At 46.6% G+C, this 19,894-nt stretch overlaps 3 protein-coding genes across 5 annotated transcripts in view; 1 reads left to right on the top strand and 2 right to left on the bottom strand.

Annotated features, from left to right (window-relative positions):
• Nucleotides 1-93: 93 nt before the first annotated feature.
• On the bottom strand, nucleotides 94-9,852 carry smc1a (structural maintenance of chromosomes 1A). The gene is made up of 26 exons (XM_080496225.1): nucleotides 9,509-9,852; nucleotides 8,264-8,452; nucleotides 7,778-7,890; nucleotides 7,257-7,460; nucleotides 6,687-6,925; nucleotides 6,353-6,611; nucleotides 5,970-6,110; nucleotides 5,794-5,876; nucleotides 5,584-5,683; nucleotides 5,219-5,326; nucleotides 4,925-5,110; nucleotides 4,540-4,719; nucleotides 3,953-4,099; nucleotides 3,726-3,863; nucleotides 3,518-3,634; nucleotides 3,334-3,440; nucleotides 3,087-3,228; nucleotides 2,863-3,008; nucleotides 2,635-2,788; nucleotides 2,445-2,552; nucleotides 2,205-2,361; nucleotides 1,954-2,108; nucleotides 1,708-1,859; nucleotides 1,550-1,619; nucleotides 1,344-1,454; nucleotides 94-865 (listed from the first exon to the last, which is right to left on the bottom strand). The coding sequence occupies exons 1-26, from the start codon at nucleotides 9,615-9,617 to the stop codon at nucleotides 785-787; spliced, it is 3,696 nt and encodes a 1,231-aa protein (XP_080352351.1). The 5' UTR covers nucleotides 9,618-9,852; the 3' UTR covers nucleotides 94-784.
• A 1,480-nt stretch (nucleotides 9,853-11,332) lies between these two features.
• Nucleotides 11,333-14,618, top strand: ribc1 (RIB43A domain with coiled-coils 1; the record flags this gene model as incomplete). Its single annotated transcript, XM_080496975.1, has 7 exons — nucleotides 11,333-11,531; nucleotides 12,152-12,369; nucleotides 12,475-12,589; nucleotides 12,864-12,982; nucleotides 13,360-13,587; nucleotides 14,273-14,439; nucleotides 14,537-14,618. 7 exons carry the CDS (start codon nucleotides 11,333-11,335, stop codon nucleotides 14,616-14,618), a joined length of 1,128 nt encoding a protein of 375 aa, XP_080353101.1.
• A 217-nt stretch (nucleotides 14,619-14,835) lies between these two features.
• The window catches only part of l1cama (L1 cell adhesion molecule, paralog a), a 40,862-nt gene continuing 35,803 nt past the window's right edge, over nucleotides 14,836-19,894 (bottom strand). For all 3 annotated transcript variants that reach the window (XM_080497342.1, XM_080497344.1, XM_080497343.1), the window contains 4 exons: nucleotides 19,438-19,587; nucleotides 18,833-18,964; nucleotides 18,020-18,092; nucleotides 14,836-17,573 (listed from right to left, as the gene is read on the bottom strand). In XM_080497342.1, coding sequence (XP_080353468.1) covers nucleotides 17,312-17,573; nucleotides 18,020-18,092; nucleotides 18,833-18,964; nucleotides 19,438-19,587 — 617 coding nt within the window. In that variant the 3' untranslated portion in view covers nucleotides 14,836-17,311. The remainder of the gene's footprint in view (nucleotides 17,574-18,019; nucleotides 18,093-18,832; nucleotides 18,965-19,437; nucleotides 19,588-19,894) is intronic.

Below are 19,894 nucleotides of genomic sequence, written 5' to 3'. Positions count from 1 at the left end.
AAAGCAACGACAGAATTCTAATTTGAAAGTGTTGGAAAAAAAAAAAAAATTCTCGAAATGTAAATAATTCAAATGGTATTTATTGAAGCAGAGCAGTCGATAAAACAGACCGGGCAGCTTTAAGAACGTCACTCATGCTGGTAATAAGAAGCGACGGCTGTTATTCGGACGACAGTAAAAACCTTTAGTGATCATTTTCTGACAGGCCGCGATCTCGGGGGTCGTACGGTTTCATCGTCGGACGGGAATGTTTCCACGGTTCTGTAACATGTTTCTGATCAAGCTTTTTTTTTAAAAAAAAAACAAAAAAACAAAAAACAAAACAACAAAAAGTAGCACAAAAGAAAAAAAATCCAAACACAACAGAGGACAGACGAGGGCTTCAAAGGAACAGTTAAAAAAAAAAAAAGAAGAAAAAAAAAAAAGCTGGTTTCATTCATATTCAACACATTTGACCACATAATACAAATTCTACAGGCTTGAAAAAGGTTTAATTTCAGTGATTATAGTTATTTATAAAGAATAATAACGTCCAGATTGAAAAAGAGCTGTTTTTTGTGTGTTTTTTTTAATGTACATACATCCTGGATGTCACCATAGAGGGAAAAACTCCCCCAGAAACTAAAAGACCTCCCCTAACTTTACTACTCTAACATCTGAAAACACATTATCCTTTAAAAAAAGACTGTAAATAACCAGTGAGAGACCTAAAAGATAAATGATCTACAGGATACATGATGCAATCCAGGAAAAGAAGTGAAATGCAGCGCGAGGAGGGCCGGACTCATTCGTTTGGATTGGGGTTGGCGTCGGGATACTGCGAGAGGTCAAAGGTCAGCACTTTGCTGATGACACAGTCTCCTTGCTGCGGACAGACGGGAAGGATAAAAAGACTTTTAACGAATGGGAACAAGTTAAATATTTTTAAGCTGAATCAGATTCCTGATCTAAATCTTGTCTAAAGTTTTGAGTTCGGGCAAAACGACGTCAACGTTTCTGCACCGGGAAGAAAAAAATGTCAACGTTTTATTAGTTTTATGAAAGAAAAGAGTGAGTCAATAATTACAAAAGAAAGCAGCTCTTCACTGTGTAAAAAGAGTTTAAACAGTTTAAACACAGAATTAGGATTCTTATGTGAAACATTCTTAATATTTCTACACTGGTGAGTTAGATTAACTGTTTATAAAGCGACGAGAACCAGATTCAAATGTGAATTGCGTTAATCAAAAATATTTTTTCTTTCATCTTTTCACATGTGTAATAAACGATTGTGGCAGAACTAATACAAAACTTGCATAAATTAACTTTTTTTTTTTAATCATTTGACATATTTCCAGACTCACCTCGGGATAAACGCCGATGAGCGAGTCTGCCTTGGTGTAGAACTCCTCCTTCAGTGAAATGACGATGGCCTGGAAGTTCTGCACCGACTGGTCTTTGATGTAATTTGCCACCTGAATGGTTCGGGCGGAATTCAGGAGTTAAGACGGCGAGACACGTAAAAATAATAACGCTGAAAAAACACCAGGTTGTTCAAATAAACCCGGACCTTTCCGATGTTGGTGTTGTCCAGAGCCGCGTCGATCTCGTCCAGGACGAAGAAGGGCGCCGGTTTGTAGCTGCAGACGAGCAGGAAAAGACACGTTAAAAGTCGCACAGTCGAACGTTTTCACACACGGGACCAGAAAGGTCTGCGTGGCCGCGTACCTGTGAATCGCAAAGAGCAACGCCAGAGCGGCAACCGTCTTCTCTCCTCCGGACAGATTGTCCATCGGTCTGAAGCGTTTCCCCGGAGCCACACAGTTGTAGTTGATTCCGTCCAGGTAAGGCTCCTCCGGGTTTTCTGGGCCCAGAAAGGCCTAAAGGACAAAGACACAGTCGGTGGAGGATGTTGAACAGGATCCTCTGGCAGATTTGCCGACGACGACGCGAGCGTCTCGATTGGAAACCAACCTGGGCGCTGCTGTTGCGCGACAGAGCTTTGTAGATCTCGTCGATGTTGGTCGCCACCGACTCGAAGCAGGTGTTGAAGCGGTCGTACCTTTCCTTCTTGATCTGCTCGAAGGCCTGCTTGGCTTTCTTCGCTCTCTTGCGGGCGGCCTCGAACTCTGAAAGGCAGGACGACCGCGGCGTTCAAGATCACAAGATCACAAAAGGTCACGGCGCCGCCAGGCGGCTTCAGACGCTCCCCGCCGGCTGCTCACCGTCGCTGGTCTCCTGGAACTTGTCCCGGACGCTCTCCAGCTTCTCCATGGCCTTCATGTTGGGCGCGCTGATCCTCTGCAGGATGCTCTGCTGCTCGTTCAGGCGCTGCTGCAGCGTGTTCGTCTCCGCCTTGATCTCCTCTTCCGACAGCACGTCCTGCGCAGGGTCAGACGCTCGTATGCAACTCACTCACAGTCTCGCGCTTCTGAAATTCAAATGAGCTGTGAAGGAATTCCCACCTTGAGGTCTTCAGTCAAGTTGCTGTAGTCGATTTCTATGAGCGCTTCTTTGGCCAGGACGCTGCTGGACGTCCTCTGGCTGCTCGACTCCTCGTTCTGGGAGCTCCCCTGAAATCAACACGCCGCAGGTCGTTTCTTTCGCTTCGGCCTCAAAAAACAAACGAGACTCTGGACGCCGGCGCCGCCGTACCTCTCCCTGGCTGATGTCGTCCATCGTTCCCGAGCGCAGCGGCAACCTGATGTCCTGCATCTTGCAGGCCTGCAGCAGGTTGTGGCGGTCGCTGCGCTTCTGCTCCAGTTTGGTCTCGATGGCCGTCACCTCCTTCTGCAGCTGAGTCAACTCCCTGCGGAGTCACACCCAACATTCAGCGGGCGACAAAGACGGATACCAACGTGTCGCGCACGCGCGGCCACTGACTTGTTGGCGCCTCCCAGTTTCTTGCGGATCTCCTCCATGTCGTGGTTTTTGTCGTTGACTTCGGACTTCTTGGTGAGGTGCTGGTTCTTCAGGTCCTGCAGCTGAGCCATCGTCTCGTCGATGATCTTCATGTGTCGATGCTCCTCCTGAAAAAGCGCACGGCCGAAGTTAGCTTCGCCTCGCTGGGGACGTTTCTCCCCGACGCTCGAAATCCGTGGCCTCACCTTCTTGAGTCGCTCGATTTCAGCCTCGTCCTTTTTCACCGTCTGCTCCCACATCATCACCTTCTCCTGGTCCTCCTTCAGCTGGTTCTTCTCGTAGTCCACCTGGATACCCAAGCGGGTTTTCTGGGTCTCAAACTCCAGACTTGAAGAGGAAGTTGGATTTCGGTCAGACGTCGGGAGAAAACGGATTCGTTCCCCCGCGGGGAAGCGAACGACACCAAAGACGACTGAACTGAACTGAACTTACCGCTTCTTGGCGATCTCGTTCTGCCGCTTCACTTTCTCCTCCTCGAACTCTCGGATGTTTCGCACTCCGATCTCTTTGCAGAACTCCACAAACACCTCGTCCTCCACCTGGACACCAAAGCAGCGGCGTTACTTCAGTGACACATCTCCGTGAACTCTCGGAGGCTTGGAGGGAAGAGCCTCACCAGGTTCATGCGATCCCGCAGGTCGGTGATTTCCCGCTCGCGGGACTGAATGATCCTCTTGATGTCGTTGATGCGGGGGCCAAAGTTTGCCAGCTCGCTCTCCAGCTTCGACTTTTCCTGCGCGGCACAAATTACACTCGTTTCAGTGGAACCGCCAAATTTACGAATGCGGAGATTCGTCCTCGTAGACCCCGCGGTCCGTGTTCACCTGCATGTTGAGGGAGAGGTGGCGGGTTTTCGTCTGTTCCAGGTCACTCTGGGAATATTTCAGTCTCATCTGCAGCCCGTGAGCCTGAGACTGCACCTGACGCAGCTCCGCCTCCTTCCTCTTGGCTTTCATTTGCTCCTGCAGACGAGAGCGTTCGAGGTTGGAGCGTCTGGTGATCGGCGTCGGACGCGAGCAAGCGAGGACGGAACGGGTTCCTTTCACGTTACCTTGAGCTCCTCGGTCAGTTTCTCCTTCTTCTCCTTGAGTTTGTCCACGGCCTTCTCGTCCCAGCGTCTGGCCTTGGCCTTCAGGTCGCTGGCGCCTCCGGAGATCACGCCAGACTTCTGAAACAGGGTCCCGTCCAGGGCGACGGTCTGGACAGAAACCAAAGAACCAATTATCTCAAATCCACCAAGGAATCTATGACATGAAGAGACAGTTTTGCCGCTTTCCACCAAATATTGGTCAATGTTGCACGTTATGTAACCACAATTTAGAACAGGAGACATTTTATAACATTTCAAGCCGTTTTCCTTTAAGCTATTTTTAGTGGATAAAGCCTGCAGATGGTGGTAATCTGCAACATTGACATGGAAACTGATGCAGAAGAAAGGAGGAAGAAAAAGAAGGCAAAGATTTCATTGTTTTGACTTTCGTAACCATTTCAAGCTGGAATATCAGCCTTTTTTTTTAACCAGAATATAATTGTCCTTTTAAAAAATTCCTCTGGAATGTAATAAAATCAAAAAGAAGTTTCTGCAGAGCTCCACGTGGTTCCACGAATCCCCACGCGAAAGCAAAGGAAGTGACGTGCCTTGTGTCGGTACGGCCCCCCGAAAGCGATCCTCCGCGCGTCTTCCACGTTCTCGCAGACCAGCGCGTTGCCACAAGCGTACTGCAGGGCTTTCTTGATGTGTGGCGGCTCGTAGCGGATGACGTCGATCACCAGCTTGGCTCCTCGAAGTTCTCTCAGCTTCTCGTCTGTCGGTTTCACCTGTGGGGAGAAAAACGAAAACCAATTGAGCAAGAGTAAAAATTTAAGTGATACAAGTTGGCTTTAATTACGTTCCGTTAAAAACTTTCACCCAGTAAATACTAGAAAATGCCATTTAAAGTGATGAAAAGGACACATTCAAGCTCCAGTGGACTTTGTTCCGTGAACCTGTGTGGATCCGGAACATTGATGTGTCGCTGCTGACCTCGAGGTAGTCGAGAGGAAGGAAGGTCTCCGGCTCTCCTCTCTGCTCTTTGATGTACTGGATGCAGTCCCTCCCCGTTTTCTCAGAGTCCACGATGATGGCGTCCATGTTTTTCCCCAGCACTTTGGTGACGGCGATCTGATACTTCTTCTGAGTGGGCTGACACAGGTCGATGAGGCGGCCGTACTGGAAGACACAAGACGGGCGTTTTCACTTTAAAGAGTCCCGAGAGGCGACGCGCCGGGCCTCGTGTGCGTCAATGAAATTTGCGGAGCGCGTCGCGGGCGGCCTTACCACGGAGCCGGGGTAGAGTCTCTTGATGCTCTCCATGATCTCGGCTTTGCGCTGCTGGCGGCTGTTCTCCTGCCTGTCGATTCTGGCGTCTCCGAGCTGCTCCATTACCTGCAAGAAGCCAATAATAACCACATTGGTCACGGAGGTTCCTCGCAGCTCCGTGTGTTCGATTGGCCCGGCATGGATTCGTCTCCCACCGTGAGGCCATTTGTTTTATCCGTCACACTCGGTGTGAAACCTTCACTGATTCAGAATTTAATTTAAGACAAACTAAAAAAAAAAAAAAAAAAAAAATGGCCTCAAATCTCAAGAGGAAACATGCAAAGAGGCAGAGAATCAGCTGCAGGTGGGGAAACGTTAAGTACCTGATTAAGCTCCGTATTGATCTCATCAATTCTCCGCTTGGCCATTTCCACCTCCTCCGTCAGCTCCTCCTCCATCCTCTTCTGCTCATCCAGCGACTGCCTGAGAGAGAGAGAGAAACGGGGCGAACGTGTGAATGAAGCCCAACGGCGCTCAAATCCAGAACAGCCGACGAGATGGAACACGCCACCACAGAAACATGAGCAGCATACCTGCTGGTGGAAATGTAATCCTCCAATTTCTCAATTCGCTTCTGGTTTTCCTCAATTTCACGGATCTTCTGTTTGATTTTCGCCTGCGGAGAGTCGAAACAAATATTTCTATCAATCGGGCCGCGAATCCATTCGCGCCGCCAGAGATCAGACCCGAATTGCGACCCGTTCTTTACCTCGGTCTCCACTTTCTTCCTCTCCTCCAGGTCGAGCCGGTCCTGGTCGGCTTTCTGGTCGCGGTTGAACTTCTCCAGCTCCTGAGCCAGAGTGGCGGCACGTTTACTGGCCTCCTCCTTCAGGCGGTGGTACTGCTTCACCTGGAGGAAAACAAAAACACTCACGATGAGCTGCTTGTAATTGAACACCAATACCGTGAGCTGTTACTTATACTTGCTTTCAAAACGTCATTATCAAACAAAGCAGATGAAAAAAAATTGGAAAAATCCTACAATCACTCAAAAAAAAAATTATATATATATATTTACAGGATTGTGAGTTTATCAACAATATAAATCCCGTTTTACTCGTTTGAATTAAATGACGAAATGTGTACTGGGACCTGGTTTTCCTCCAGGGTGAGGTCCTGCCCCTGGCTCTGCGCCTCTTCTTCCATCCGCTCTTCGAACTCCTGCTTCGTCAACTCCACCGCCTTCATTTCTTTATCCAGCTCGTCCATGTCCCCCTTGCGCTTCTTGTACATCTTCTGAGCGTTTTGCAGCGACTTCCTCGCCGCCTCCAGCTTCTTGATCTTGTGAGAGGTGTTCTCTTTGGCCTTGATGTACTGAGGCCTCTTCTGGTTCAACTCCGAGTCTTTCTCCCTGCGAGCGCAAAGGTCATGAGCATCTCCGCACGCGCGCGACTCACGAGTCACTGCCGAGCGCGACGCCACTTACTTGATCTCTTTCTCGATGGTCTGCTGCTCCCTCATCAGCCTCCCCAGCTCCTTCTTCTTGTCCTTCAGCTCCTCTTCCACGTGGTCCATCTTCTTGCGGTCCTTGTCGATCTCCTTGTTGCGCTGGCCGAGCTCTTTGTTCAGCTTCTCGATCTCGGTTTCGTTGTGGTAGAGCTTGAAGAGCTGCAGCTGCACGCTGGCCCGCGCCACTTCGTCCTTCAGACGCTGGTAACGCTCAGCCTGGTTCCAGTACGAAGAAGAGAGAGACATGGGGGCATTAGAGAGGCGCCCATGTTCGAATACATATAATACACGGGAAGAGATATTTTCAGATTTAAAAACGGTATCAGTCGTATCAATCTTTGGAATGTGTTTTTACTGTAGATGTAAACGACACCTCAAATATTCAGACTATATTTAATCTGAACAGAGTAAAAACACGAGACAATTCGTTTTGTTATTTATGAAGATGAACAAGCGAAAGAAAACCACTGAAATCCAGCTTTTCTGTACAGAATGTCGCCATGAAAGCGAGACGTCGTGCGTTACGCCTCAATCACGAGCAGCGTACCTCCTCTTTCTCTTGCTTGGCCTCTTTGCGCTCGGCGGCGATGTTTTTCTTGCGGTGATAATTGAACTGCGTGTCCTCCTCCGCCTTCACCATCTCCTTCTTCCTCCGGTCGTACTCCTGCGCCAGCTCGCCAGAGCGCGAGATCTCCTCAAACAGCGCCGTGCGCTCTTTGGGGTTCTTCATGGCGATGGACTCCACGGCTCCCTTGAAGACAAACCAGAACCGAACCACAGTTAATAATGTATTTCATTCATCGATCCTCCAGAACCTGCATCAGCAAAACAACGGGAGGTGTGTGGAGGCGGCTGTCGGTTCATTTGGCTTTGCTGCTCTTCTTGATATAGAACTTTACAAACAGAAATATTACTAAACAAAGTGTTTTGCACAATAAACAAAACAGTTACAGTAACTCCCCCCAGCAAGTACAAAGACAATAATAGAAACTGCTGTATCGGCACAAAAGCACAATACGCATTGAAACGATTTCATGTATGTGCAGTGAAATAATGTTCCAGTCTCACCTGAAAGACGAGGAAGTTTCTGGCCTTGATCAGAATACCAAGTTTCTCAAGTTCTTCGCTATATTCAGGGAGGCCGACCACCTTATTGTTGATGCGGTATTCAGACGATGCACCTGAGAAACAAAAACACCACGAGCGTTTAAATAAAACCAAAACTGGGCTTGTCGTACTGAACATGCAATTTAAACCATAAACTGATCAATTCGACATTAAAATGAGTCACTATTAACAATTCTGATTAAAAAGTTCACACCACATTTGAGAGCGCTTTCTTGTTTTTACCAGATGTTAAATCTGTTCTTACAAACAGCTTGAATGAAAAGAAGCGACTTCTACATGCAAACAAGACTGGTGGTACTTTAGAAGAATCATAAAACACTCATAAGGACTCAAATGTTCAGGTGTCATAGCCAAATTCTTCTCATCTTTAATTCATGCAGACGCCACGGAGTGACGCGTCAAGGTCACGCAGGGTCGTCTACATACCAATAATGACCCTGGTGAAGGAGCGCTCCTCCCCGTTGTCCTCCTGGTACACCATGCTGACGAAGGCTCGGTTGGCAGCTGGCTTCCCGACGGGAGCTCCGTGGATTAGATCCTTCAATGTCTTCACACGAAGGTTACTGGTCTTCTCTGCCAGCACGAAGCTGATGGCGTCCATAAGGTTGGATTTCCCTGTAACAGATGATACACATATATATTTAGCAAAGGATATATGCAAATGAGGATACACCCAGTTAATTTGAATACAGCGGATGTAGCTCTTAAATGTAAACCCTTATTTTAAGATGCCACTTTTGGGTCACATACAAAAAAAAAAACTAGAGCGCAGCAGATAACCAGCATCAATGTATGTTATCACATACTTGTCTCAGTTAAATAGGCGTTATAGCTTAAAAAGCAATATTTCAGTCGTTTCAATACACACAAAACACAAGTGCTTAGCAATAATGATCAGAAATACGTCAAGATCTCCAAGCATCAACTGTTTTCATCAAATTCCCTGGAATCTGGAACTCTATGAACAAATCAGTTCCATTCCTGTTTCCGTCTGAAGGCTAAGTTATTTAAATATATCCTGTCTTAATATGATCCCACTCACTTTATGACATGTTTGTGATTTATATTTTCTCTGCCAGCTGTTCTTTGACCTTTATTTATTCCTATTATTATTATTGTAATACTTATTTGATAAGGAGGATTTCATATAAACCTGATGAGCTTCTTCCCTTTCCTGCACAGTCATTTCATTGTGATTCTGTATTATATTCTTATTTTGTAAAAATAAAGATTTTCTTTTGTTTTTAAGTAAGGTTATAAAGCTTTTTTGCACGGAAATTAGCTTATTTGACGGAACCAACAGAGACTCCATTAGGTATGAGTGTAGGCCAACGACTTCTGAAAATGATAGTACAAAAGTAACACTCAACAACTTTGGTGAATTACGTACTTTAAATAGCACTATCTCTAGTCAAGATTATCCTGTATCCTTAAGTGAATTTAGATCAAGTTGGATTATTTGCCAATTCATTGATACACAAACATGCAACCACCAATACTTTCGCTGTGAAATAAATGGTATAATAGAAATCGTGCATTTACGGCCATCCTGCACAGTTATAAAACACGTTATGATCAAAAACTGCAGATTTCACTCTCAACCTGCAGGTTTATTTTTACTCCGCCGTGTCCGTTAATCAACATTATGAAGCCACTGATGTCACAACATACCAGATCCATTGGGTCCGATGATTGCGGTGAACTTGTGAAACGGTCCAATGATCTGTCTGCCTTTGTACGACTTGAAGTTTTCGATCTCTATGAGCTTCAAATAACCCATTTTGTCTCAAATTGCGTCGCACCGTCTGCACCGTGTTTGCTAGCTTGGCGAAACGTTAGCGAGCGGCTAATGCTAAGCTTTATCAAAACAACACGTAAATTAACGCGAATGAGTGGAGCTCGCGGTTGAATCTATCGCCGATGCATGCGCACGTTACATTCTGAAATGCACACTTAGTTTCGCGAGCTGGAGAGAGTTATAATAATCAAGAACGCTCGAAGCGGTTGTGACAACAATGCGCCATTTTACAGTCCGACAGGAAGCCCGCAGAGCGCGCGAGACGTCAAATCTCGCGGTGTCTCGCGAGATGTTTCGAAAGGATTCGCATTTTCAAGTCATTTTTAGTCATTTTTAACTACATTAAAATATATCCAGCAAATGTTTTCCGCTGTTATAAATATCATATGTCATGTTCCATCATCCAGTTGTTCGTTCCAGTGACGTGCGTCAAGCCCATAAGCATTATAATTTTCATAATGTAATTCCCATTATATAGTAATTATAATATACATTGTAATTATTAATTATAATTATAATTATTAAAGTCAAGCTCGCCGCCGTGCTGTTTAATAGCAGCGCGCTCATACACCATGCACTACCGTAAGAACATCCTCAAACGGATTTCAAAATAAAAGTGACGTTCCAGTGAATGAGAGCTCACCTTCGTTGAACACTAAATTAATGCCCACGCTAATAATAACACGTAACAACAAACAACATTAATTAATGTGTTATTAATATAAACTATGTTTAAAAAATCTTACTGCCTGCAGAAGAAAAATAAAACTCAACGTATTTTGAGTCAGCGATGTATTAATGTTACTTGGTTTTTTTTTGGGCGGGGGGGGGGGTTGAGGGGGGGGGGTTGTTTTTTGTTTTTTTGCCTCTGCGATTTTATTATCTTTTAATTCCATTATACTTAAGTCTTAATAATGCGCTTTTATTGTGAAATCCGTTTGAGTACGCTCCATTGGTAATGCACGGTATATTGGCAAACTGCTGAACAGTCAAGCACGGCTTGTTGCCATGGTTACAAGGGCCCCCTAACCACAACAGCAGAACCCGGTCACACAACTGAAACCGCAGACAGACCCCGCAGGTAAGTGTTGTTCAAAATTTTTAGAAGACGACAAATGAAACTTCCTGAAGTCCTATGTGTGGAGTTAAGGAATGGAATCGATCAAATACAATATCTAAAGTACAGAAATACCGTCCTATTCTAAATGTAACAACAACAAATAAAACACATAATAAAACAACATATTTCACCTGCAGATCTATCTTCAATGTCTGAATGAAAACTGAATGAAGATGAGCATTAAAACTCATTACTATCTAAATAATCCTAAAAGTGACGGCGTGCTTGTGACTCCACGTGTGAGTTTTGTCGTTTACAGCAGAACTGTTGGTAAAAACCTGATCGCATCTCAAGAAGGCACTGCACCACCCTGGAAGTGTAAAACGATAGTCTCATCTGACCGTTACGTCCCACGATAAGTCTCCGTGTGTTGCTTTTACTGGTTGTTGGTTTTGAGGGGGAATAAGAAGATCTTAAAAAGACAACATTGACAAAACAAAAGCTGAATTTAAAGTGTAAACAGGAAGGCCTAAATGAAAGTTACACCTGGAACCAAGTTGAAAATTTTATTAAGTTTGCTGCAATCCTATTTTGTATTGGGGGGGTTTTCCACAGGGGCTAAAAGGAACCGGAGAACATGAATGGGTTGAATTTGCCCGCCGACGAGTTTGCAGAAAAGGCGGTTCAGCGGCGAAGAGCCGCAGAGGCGGCGCGAAGGGACCGCATCTTCAACCCCCGGCGACGCGTAATCGGCCTCGACGTCGACGCCCTGGGTCAACAGGTCGAACTGAAGAAACTCCAGCGGGGCGCGGACAAGCAGCGGGACAAGGCTTACGGTAAACGGGCCCGATGACGGGCGGATGGAGGGTCAGGAAGAACTGCGTTAAGACGGAACAGACGTCGAGACAGTCCAGAAGCACTTACGATCACTTATGTAGTCTGTTTGTCGACAGTGGAAAGAATAAAGGCAAGGGAAATATGTTAGTCACATTTAAGTAGAGCGAGAGAGAGGGAGACATTAATCATCCGATCACTCATTTATTTATTAATACGAGTTACTGACTTGAAAATCTACTTAAAAATCTGCCATGTCTTGATAACTCATAAGGAAAATGCAGAAAAAACAATACCTGTGCATTACCTTTAGGTAAAATAAAAAAAGAAAACAAGGTAAATAGAGCTTTGGATAAAAAAAAAGAGTGAATTAAATGTACTGTGACAGTGCAGATCAGACAGGTATGAGGCTGTTTGTTTAAAAGCTCCATGCTTTTGGTTTATTTGTCAGCTTGTGTTCGACTTCACTGTGATGTTTTTAGTGGATTACGGATCTCAGAGTGGCTCTGCAGGCAACAAAGACCGAGTTCCACTCCTGGTCAGGCCACGTGGCCACAAATGATTACATTTCATTTGGAGTTCTGTTTTGTTTGTTTGTTTGTTTTTTTCAAATATATGACAGACGACCTGAGAAAGCGCTATGATGAAATCCTGCTGCAGCGAGACAGTGAAGAGAACGAGAAGCGAGCAGCACTGCAGGCCGGCCTGGCCCAGCACTGGGCCGCGTGTCAGAGAGCGGACGACCCTCGCGATGCTGATCTCAAGTGCGACCAGAAGGGGGCGCTCAACCTCACCCTGCCCGAGGATCAACTGGGGCCTGCCAGTATGCAAATCTTCCAGGTTGGGATTGTGGCTCGTGGCTTCAAAAAGGCCAGTGGAACAATGTCCAGAGACATTTTTTATTTTTTTTTTGTATTTTTAAATCGGCGTGTTTTTCACGTGCAGGGAGAAGGAGCCGGAGAGGAGCAGATGAGAAGGGAACAAATCAAACAGACAGAGAGAGACCTGCGAGCGCAGATGGATGACAATGAGAGAAAGCACATGAGAGAAAAGCACAGAGGTGGAGAGAAAAGACACACACACACACACTGATGAGCTTACACTCGTCACACCACAGCCGCACTAAATCACATACATGCTTCACGCCTTCCCGCACAAACAATCACACTCTCCCACACGCGGCAGCAGCAGCTCTCCGCCAGGTGACATTGACGAATGCTCATCCCTGGAAGCTGTAAATACGCGTGAGAGATTGTGTGTGTGAGTGTGTGGTGCTGAGCGTCTGACGCAGGCGTGAACGACACACCAAGTCGCCGTCTCTCCGTGTGTCGCAGAGACGCTGGCGAGCAGAGAGCTGGCGAACCGAGACCTGAGGTGGACTGAGCAGGCGGCTCTGGAGGACGAGTGCAGGAGGGCTGCCCGCATGGCGCTGGACAACTACAACCGGGCCCTGGTACCGGAAACACACACTCACACTCATGCAGGCAGACGTCATTCTGGTCGCGAGCAGCATGGATGGTTGAACCAATCCTAATGAATCCCAGATAGACGATTCCCAGTTAGACGACATGGTTGTTTTCGCCCCCCCCAGATTGACACCCTGTTCTTCGCTCCAACGCTCCTCACTGCAAATCCTCCAGGTCACGGTGTTCGTCAACACAATCTCTAATAACCGCTCACACGCCTGATTCCCAAACTGACTCTCAGGAGTCTCGTCTACCGTGACGCACGAAGGAGCCATGTTTTTCGTTTTTTGTGTTCTCTCCGACGCTCCTCGGGGACGACCGGGCGTCGGAGGGCCTCACTTCCTTCTTCCCCCCCCCCCCGCAGGCGGCGGATCAAGCGGCGGAACTGAAGGAGCGGCGGAGGAAAGAGGAGCGGGATAACCTCGCCGAGACGTGGCACGTGCTGACGTCCGACATGATGACGGAGTGCACGGGTTGGGCGGAGGACGGCGGCGGTGGCGGCGGCGTTCTGCCCGACAGGTGGAAGGGGCTGAGCGCCGAGCAGCTGAGGAGCATCTTGAGGGAGCGAGACGAGCAGCGCCTCGACGGGGAGGTACGGCGGCGTCGCCACGCTCCCCGACGGTTAGAACCAACTCCGGCGCAGTTCGTTTGTTGAGTTGCTCTTCGACCCCGTTGCTCTTTGACTTTTTTGTTTGTTGCCTGAGTAGATTATTCCTCTACGACTTCTTCATTTTTCAACATTGATACCACGAACCCATTGTTATATTGTTTTATTTAGCTTCTGTTTCTTCAGCGCAGTTAAAGTAAGAAAGAAACATACAGAAATGGCCTCGGAATGAAAAGGAGTGCAAAGGGTGTTCGTTTTTTACGCTTCCTGTTCAAATTACTGTCAGGTTGATCTTTAGTTTTATGAATTTTTTGGGGTTAAAAACAAAAGAACGGTGGCGGCTTTGCAGCTCTTTGATGAATTTAGCCCAAGTTAAAGAAGCCCGACCGGATCAATAACTGGATCTCATCTTGTTTCTCGTCCTACTGTATACTTTGCTCCCCTTAGAACTTATTATACTTTATTATAGTTTGTGATTTTTATCTTGTTTTTTAGTCCTATTTGATAGTCACTGTATATAAGATACCTCTATTCTTACCTAACTGTTTGCACATTCATACATACATAATAATTACATATTTCTTGACTCCCCGTCACATAATAGAAATCACACTAACTGTCCACTGTGGTCATATCGTATGCATGTTATATATACATATACCGTCTTCAGAGGCGGCGCGAGGCCGCCAGGCGTCAAGAGGCAATGTGGGACCTCCAGCAGCTGAAGCTGTCCAGAGAGGCCGAGGAGGCGGCGAGCACGGCGGCGGCGCTGAGGAGGGAGCGCCGGATTCAGACGGACCAGGCCAACGTGCATCTGACCCGGGAGCAGCAGGCGCAGTGAGTCCTCACCGCACGCCACACGTCTCCGTGCATTTTAGGGGGTGAGGCTGACGAGATGCTTTTTTTTTGTTTTGTTTTTTTGTTCGTGCCGCAGCCAGGAGTACCTGAACAAGAAGCTGTACACCAACAAACCCTCCAAGGACTACTTCCATCAGTTCAACAGCAGCACCCGCTGACCTCCCCGTCCTCTCCCGACCCCCCCGGGAGACACGCCTCAATAAACAACTGGGCTTAAAATGACATCCGCTGCCTGTTTGTGGCGTTAAAAATAAAAGAAAAGCGGGCCGTTTATGATACAGATTGTTCCACGTACTTTATTTTTCAATCATATATCCAGTTACAGTGTTAAATTCATAATGCAATTACAGTTACATTGCCCCCCCCCACCCCCAACATGTGGTACAGGTCCACCCAGCATCGTGTTAATAGAGCACATGACACACACTCTCCTCTGCTTTCTATATCAACTGTGATAGTTTTGGAGATGCTTTTTTTTTTTTTTAAACAAACCGATTCAAAACTTTTTTTCCAACTTTTTAACCTACAAAATAAGAGTGGTGGTGGTGGAGGAGGAGGAGGAGGAGGGGGGACCAACAACATTGAAAAAGCAAAGGCCATGTCCACAGGCATCCTCTCGAAACACAAAAAGCAAAGAGTAAGTGGCAGTCGAGTGAGTATCTGTGTGTGTACAGTCGTCCTTCATTCAAAGCTTAACATTTGCCACCAACACTGACGAACACAGATGTTTAGCAGCAGATAGTTGAGTTAGATTATTGGCATATTTTGTCTTTCAAGGGTTCCTGTAGGAAAATAGACTTTTTTTTTTTTTTTTTTTTTTTTAATTCTTTTAAAAAGCTTTGTTTGTCCTGAGTGTGTTTGGTGAACCAACAACACCTCCTTCAGCGCCACTAAACCTTTATTTTGACGTCCCCCTCACACACACGTACACACACACACACACACACACACACACACACACACACACACACACACACACACACACACACACACACACACACACACACACACACAGGGACCGTCAGGTGACGTTTAGCCAAGCGCTTGTCTGAGTAGAGAGGGAGCGTTGCATTCAGGTGGTGCACACCAACTGGCTCACCGCATCCCCGCCCTGCATCACTGTGTCACACATAAAAACCCCACAGATATTCACTGTACTGCGACGCGCTGCTGAACGCTTAATGGGCATGAAGGCAAATCTCAGCTTCCATCGTAATGCAACTAGTTTCACTAAATGACACAAATGCAAAAACGTTAGAATTTCAAATTTTGATATGTTTGCAAACATCTACAGAACAATGATTCTTTTTTTTCTTTTTTTACAATTTTTTTTTTTGTTTGTGTGTGTGTTTTTTTTTTTTCTGTTCTCACGTCTCTGCTATGAACTATTTTCGCTGCTCCCAAATCTCACTGCAGGTAATTAAAAAGTGGAACTTCTGAGGTCAAAGCAATAGTACAGAAGGAGAAACATTTTTTTTTTTTTTTTTGAGTCTGTCAGATTAAATCCTGCACATTTTTTCCACAGTTTTATATCAAACATGTTCTCTAAGAGTTGTATTTACATTCAGTGAAAAAAAAAAAATGTCCTCGGTCTACCTACGTATCTCTTCCCTCCAGTACCTCGAAACCAGTAGCATGTAAACGCAACGCACCGAAAAGAATACATTCTCTGTGTTTGATATTTACTTCCATCGTACATAAACCGGCCTCCGGCGCCCGTCTACAGTATCAATTGCATCGATGAAGATTTGAAAAATAAAACTTGAGCGAGAGAGAGGGAGGGAGGGAGGGAGGGAGAGCGCGCCTCCACTCCCCGCTCTGCAAATATACATAAATACTGCTCCTTATTTCGTTTTTTTGTGTGGTATGAGATGGAGAGGTATGAAAAGATTGTGAAGTAGAGACAACAATGTTTTTTTAATACGGTGTAGAAAGAGACAAGGACAGATACAGGAAGCTACACGTATGTCTTGACACAAAATAAAATTACAGCATCATTTCCAATAATGACATTACACTTCTGGTGGGAAGGCGAGAGTAATGACATCAATCTGGTGCATAATGCAGACCCAGCAGGCACAGGAACTTAGAGGGAGCATGTACATATCTATAATACTGTATTATGGCTAAATAGATAGATGTAGATGCAGCTATATACACCAGATGCTACTCAGCATGTTCACAGCAAGTTCCCCTTAATGCATCCAATGTTATTTATAGTAAGAAACTTGGCTTCGCTCGATATCAATGAAAACACCTTAAATTCATGAAAGTCAAGGGATTTATATAAATTGTGTAGGAAACAATATATATGAAAAAAGATGTAATAAATAAATAGTAAAAAAAAAAAGTGAGGACCCGACAGATCGAACGGCATTAGACAAACAACGCCGCGTGTGAATTCATATGAAACACGATAAACATCTGAGATTCAAGACTTTCCTTCTGTCTGTTTTTTCCGTCTGCCGTCGTCCTACGACCCCGGGTTTCTTTCTGAATCTACGACGTTCTGCTCACGAGTTGCTGAGGTTAAAAGAAGAAATAAATAAATGATGAATGTTAGTCGTTTTAAATTGGTTGTAAAGTACACCAACGAAGGAAAATGAGGTTGAGAGGGGGTGGGGGTGGGGGGGGGGGGGGGTGTCAGTCAGACTTGTATCATGTTGTCCACTGCTTTGGACACTCCTTTGGTCAGAACAGTTCAGTCGATCAGATGATTGCCAGCGGCGTCCGAGTCGTCGCCTCATGATTGTGTATTAGTGGGCGAATGGCATGATGAGCGAGTCAGTGGGGAGGTGGAGCGTACGGGCGGGTTTTGGTCTGTGGATTGCGGCTTGGAGGGGGGAGGGATTTAATCGAGGATGGCGACGGCGTTGGGCACGCCGTTGGTGGCCGAGGGGACGGGGGCGGGGTCCAGCAGGGAGCCGCCCTGCGGGCCGTGGTAGCCCTCGGGGCCCTCGCTGGGACGGCTGACCTGACTGACCAGGGACTCGTCCATGTTGAGCTCGGTGGTGACGGCGCTGCTGCCGTTGAAGTCCAGGTGGTCCTGGCTGCACAGCTTGCTCTCCTCGCACAGCGACGGCTGGCTGGCGGCTCGCTTCTCTTCCAGGTCACTGCGGAGCGCGGAGACGCAAAGATAACGCATCGCGTAGAACCGGAGAACCACCAGAATCAAGTTTGAATACTCTTTGCAAAAATGGAATCGCTCTTAACTTCCCTTTGTAATAAGTTGTTTTCATGCTTTACGGAATATTTCTTTGGAATCAAATAATCAGTATCAAACATTTCAAAAATGTGCAGGTAAATCAGCAGGTGAGTGAGGTTCTGCCAAGGAATGGGAAATGACTGGGTGTGGGGATGTTAAATCGCATCGGCATACCTTTCTAGAGATCTGCAAAGCGGGAGCAGGCATTAAGGGAAGAGAGGGACAGTGAAAGGAACACAGAGGGTTAGGAAAACCAAGCAGTGCTCAGGGAAATCGGGGCTCAGTCACCATTTCAGACAATCGGCAGAAACGTCAAGCGCATTTCAAGGAAGCGGCGAGAATTGAGTCACCGACCTGTACTCTCCGAAAGTTTCATCCTTCATGGGCCGCGCCTCCGAGTCCATCGGACCCTCCTCTTTGTCTTTCACTGGGGAAAACAAATCATTGGAGTTCGTTATCGGCCAGATCTCCGCCACGTTTCCCTCTAAGCCTCCGTCTTCCACGCCGATAACGACAGGCTGTCCGAGAGCAAGATAACCGCCTCTTCACACCGGCTGTGTTTATCTGGATCTACGATTCCGCTCGGTTCCTCTTCCGAGCTCGTGATGATATAGTCACCGCTGATGTTTGTGTTGCTAATTCAATTCCAAAGCGCTTGAATAATTAATTTAGTGGACGTATAATGCCAGCAGACATGGTCAGATTTATTATTCAATTAGTCGTTGCTTTTAGCACAAAGAGGGCCCGCCACACAGTTTTTTTTTTTTTTTCTCTCTCTCTCTCCGTCTAATCATCCAGGAGCCCTCAGGTTGCAGCTGCTCTTGTGCTTTGTGATTATTATTTCTCTCTTTTTTTCCAGGACAAATCCCCGCACAGCGAGGAAGGCAAAGCTTAAAAGGTCTGTCTCGCTCCACGTTAGTGTAGATTAAAGTGAAACTCTTCAAGTAATTGGAGTGGGACTGTGAGGGTTTTGTAAAGTTTTAAAATGAGACGGTCTGCAACGTCCTGCCGTTTCATCCTTACATAAACACTGCCGCGGCTTCAGGGCAGCTTTTTTTGCACGGCTGCAGACCGGAGCTGCGCTCGTGCCTCAACGCCTCGGCGAGGCGCGCAGAATGCAAAGCAAACATTTCCAGCGAGCAATTCGTCACTTTGAATTGCACTTGCCTGAGTATTTCCCTCCTTTACTCCTCTTGATGAAGCAGAGGATGAGCAGCGTCAGCAGCAGCAGCACGATGGCGCTCACCACGCCGATGAACCAGCCCTGAGTGGCGAAGCTCGGCGGAACCTCAGTCACTTCTTCGTGGCACAAACAACAGAGCATGGCGGGGGAGAAAAAAGAGAGGGTTTGTGTGTGTCTGTGTGTGTGTGTGTGTGTGTGTGTGTGTGTGTGTGTGTGTGTGTGTGTGTGTGTGTGGTGGAAACGGTAGAAGGGCGGCAGAGACGAGATAAAAGCGCGAGCAGAATCTGGAACAAAACAGACGGAGCATTATGCATTCTGACAGGGTGGCGTTTCACCAGGGGAACCAAAGGATACGGGGGGAAAAAAGAAAAAAAAAAACGCGGCAAACAAACACACGTAATGGATCATTTCATATGGCTAACCAAGCCGCCTATGAAAACACTTCACAGGAAGAGAAGGAACCGCGAGACACCGTCAGCTGGATCCAGGCTTTATATTTAGACGTGGGAAAACCCAGAGGAGAGAGAGAGAGAGAGAGAGCGGGCGAGGTAGAAGAAGAGACGAGGAGCGAAGGCGCCGCGAACGCTACCTGTTCCGTTTGTGTCGATTTCTATCTCGTAGAAGGTGTTGTTGTTGTAGATGAAGTGTAGCCAGTAATGAGTGCCTGGCGTCAGGCCCTGGAGCTGGTGGGACGACTGAGACGAGTTCACCTTCTCCGTCTTCTTGCCCTTACTGCCCTCTGCCAAGACAAAACATGAGCGTCGGCTTCCTTCTTCCCTGAGGTTGTTCAGAACAACGTTCACCACAGGAACAACCAACAGCTATAATGAATTGCCCATATTTTTTTGTTTATCATGATATCTGTCCTTGTGTGGAAAACGATGAGCAGGAAGTTAAGATTTTATCATCAAGGTTTTGGAGTTTGAAGGGCCACTCATAAGAACTTGGAATCACTTCCCAGTCTGTAGCGGTCAGTATTTATCAAAAGTGGTCCACAGAAGGAAAAACCAACAATATCGACCAAGCTTCTTTGACTAACGAGGCCT

Source organism: Blennius ocellaris, assembly GCF_963422515.1.
Source record: "Blennius ocellaris genome assembly, chromosome: 5".
Lineage (NCBI taxonomy): Eukaryota > Metazoa > Chordata > Actinopteri > Blenniiformes > Blenniidae > Blennius > Blennius ocellaris.
This window is presented reverse-complemented; position numbering and strand designations above follow the sequence as displayed.

Coding starts and splice junctions, on each gene's coding strand:
- smc1a (XM_080496225.1), bottom strand. CDS start 9,617: ATGGGTTATTTGAAGCTCATAGAGATCGAAAACTTCAAGTCGTACAAA. Junction 6,111..6,352: donor TCACCCTGGAGGAAAACCAG/GTCCCAGTACAC, acceptor GTTTTCCTCCAG/GTGAAGCAGTACCACCGCCT. Junction 4,720..4,924: donor TTCCTCTCGACTACCTCGAG/GTCAGCAGCGAC, acceptor TTCTCCCCACAG/GTGAAACCGACAGACGAGAA.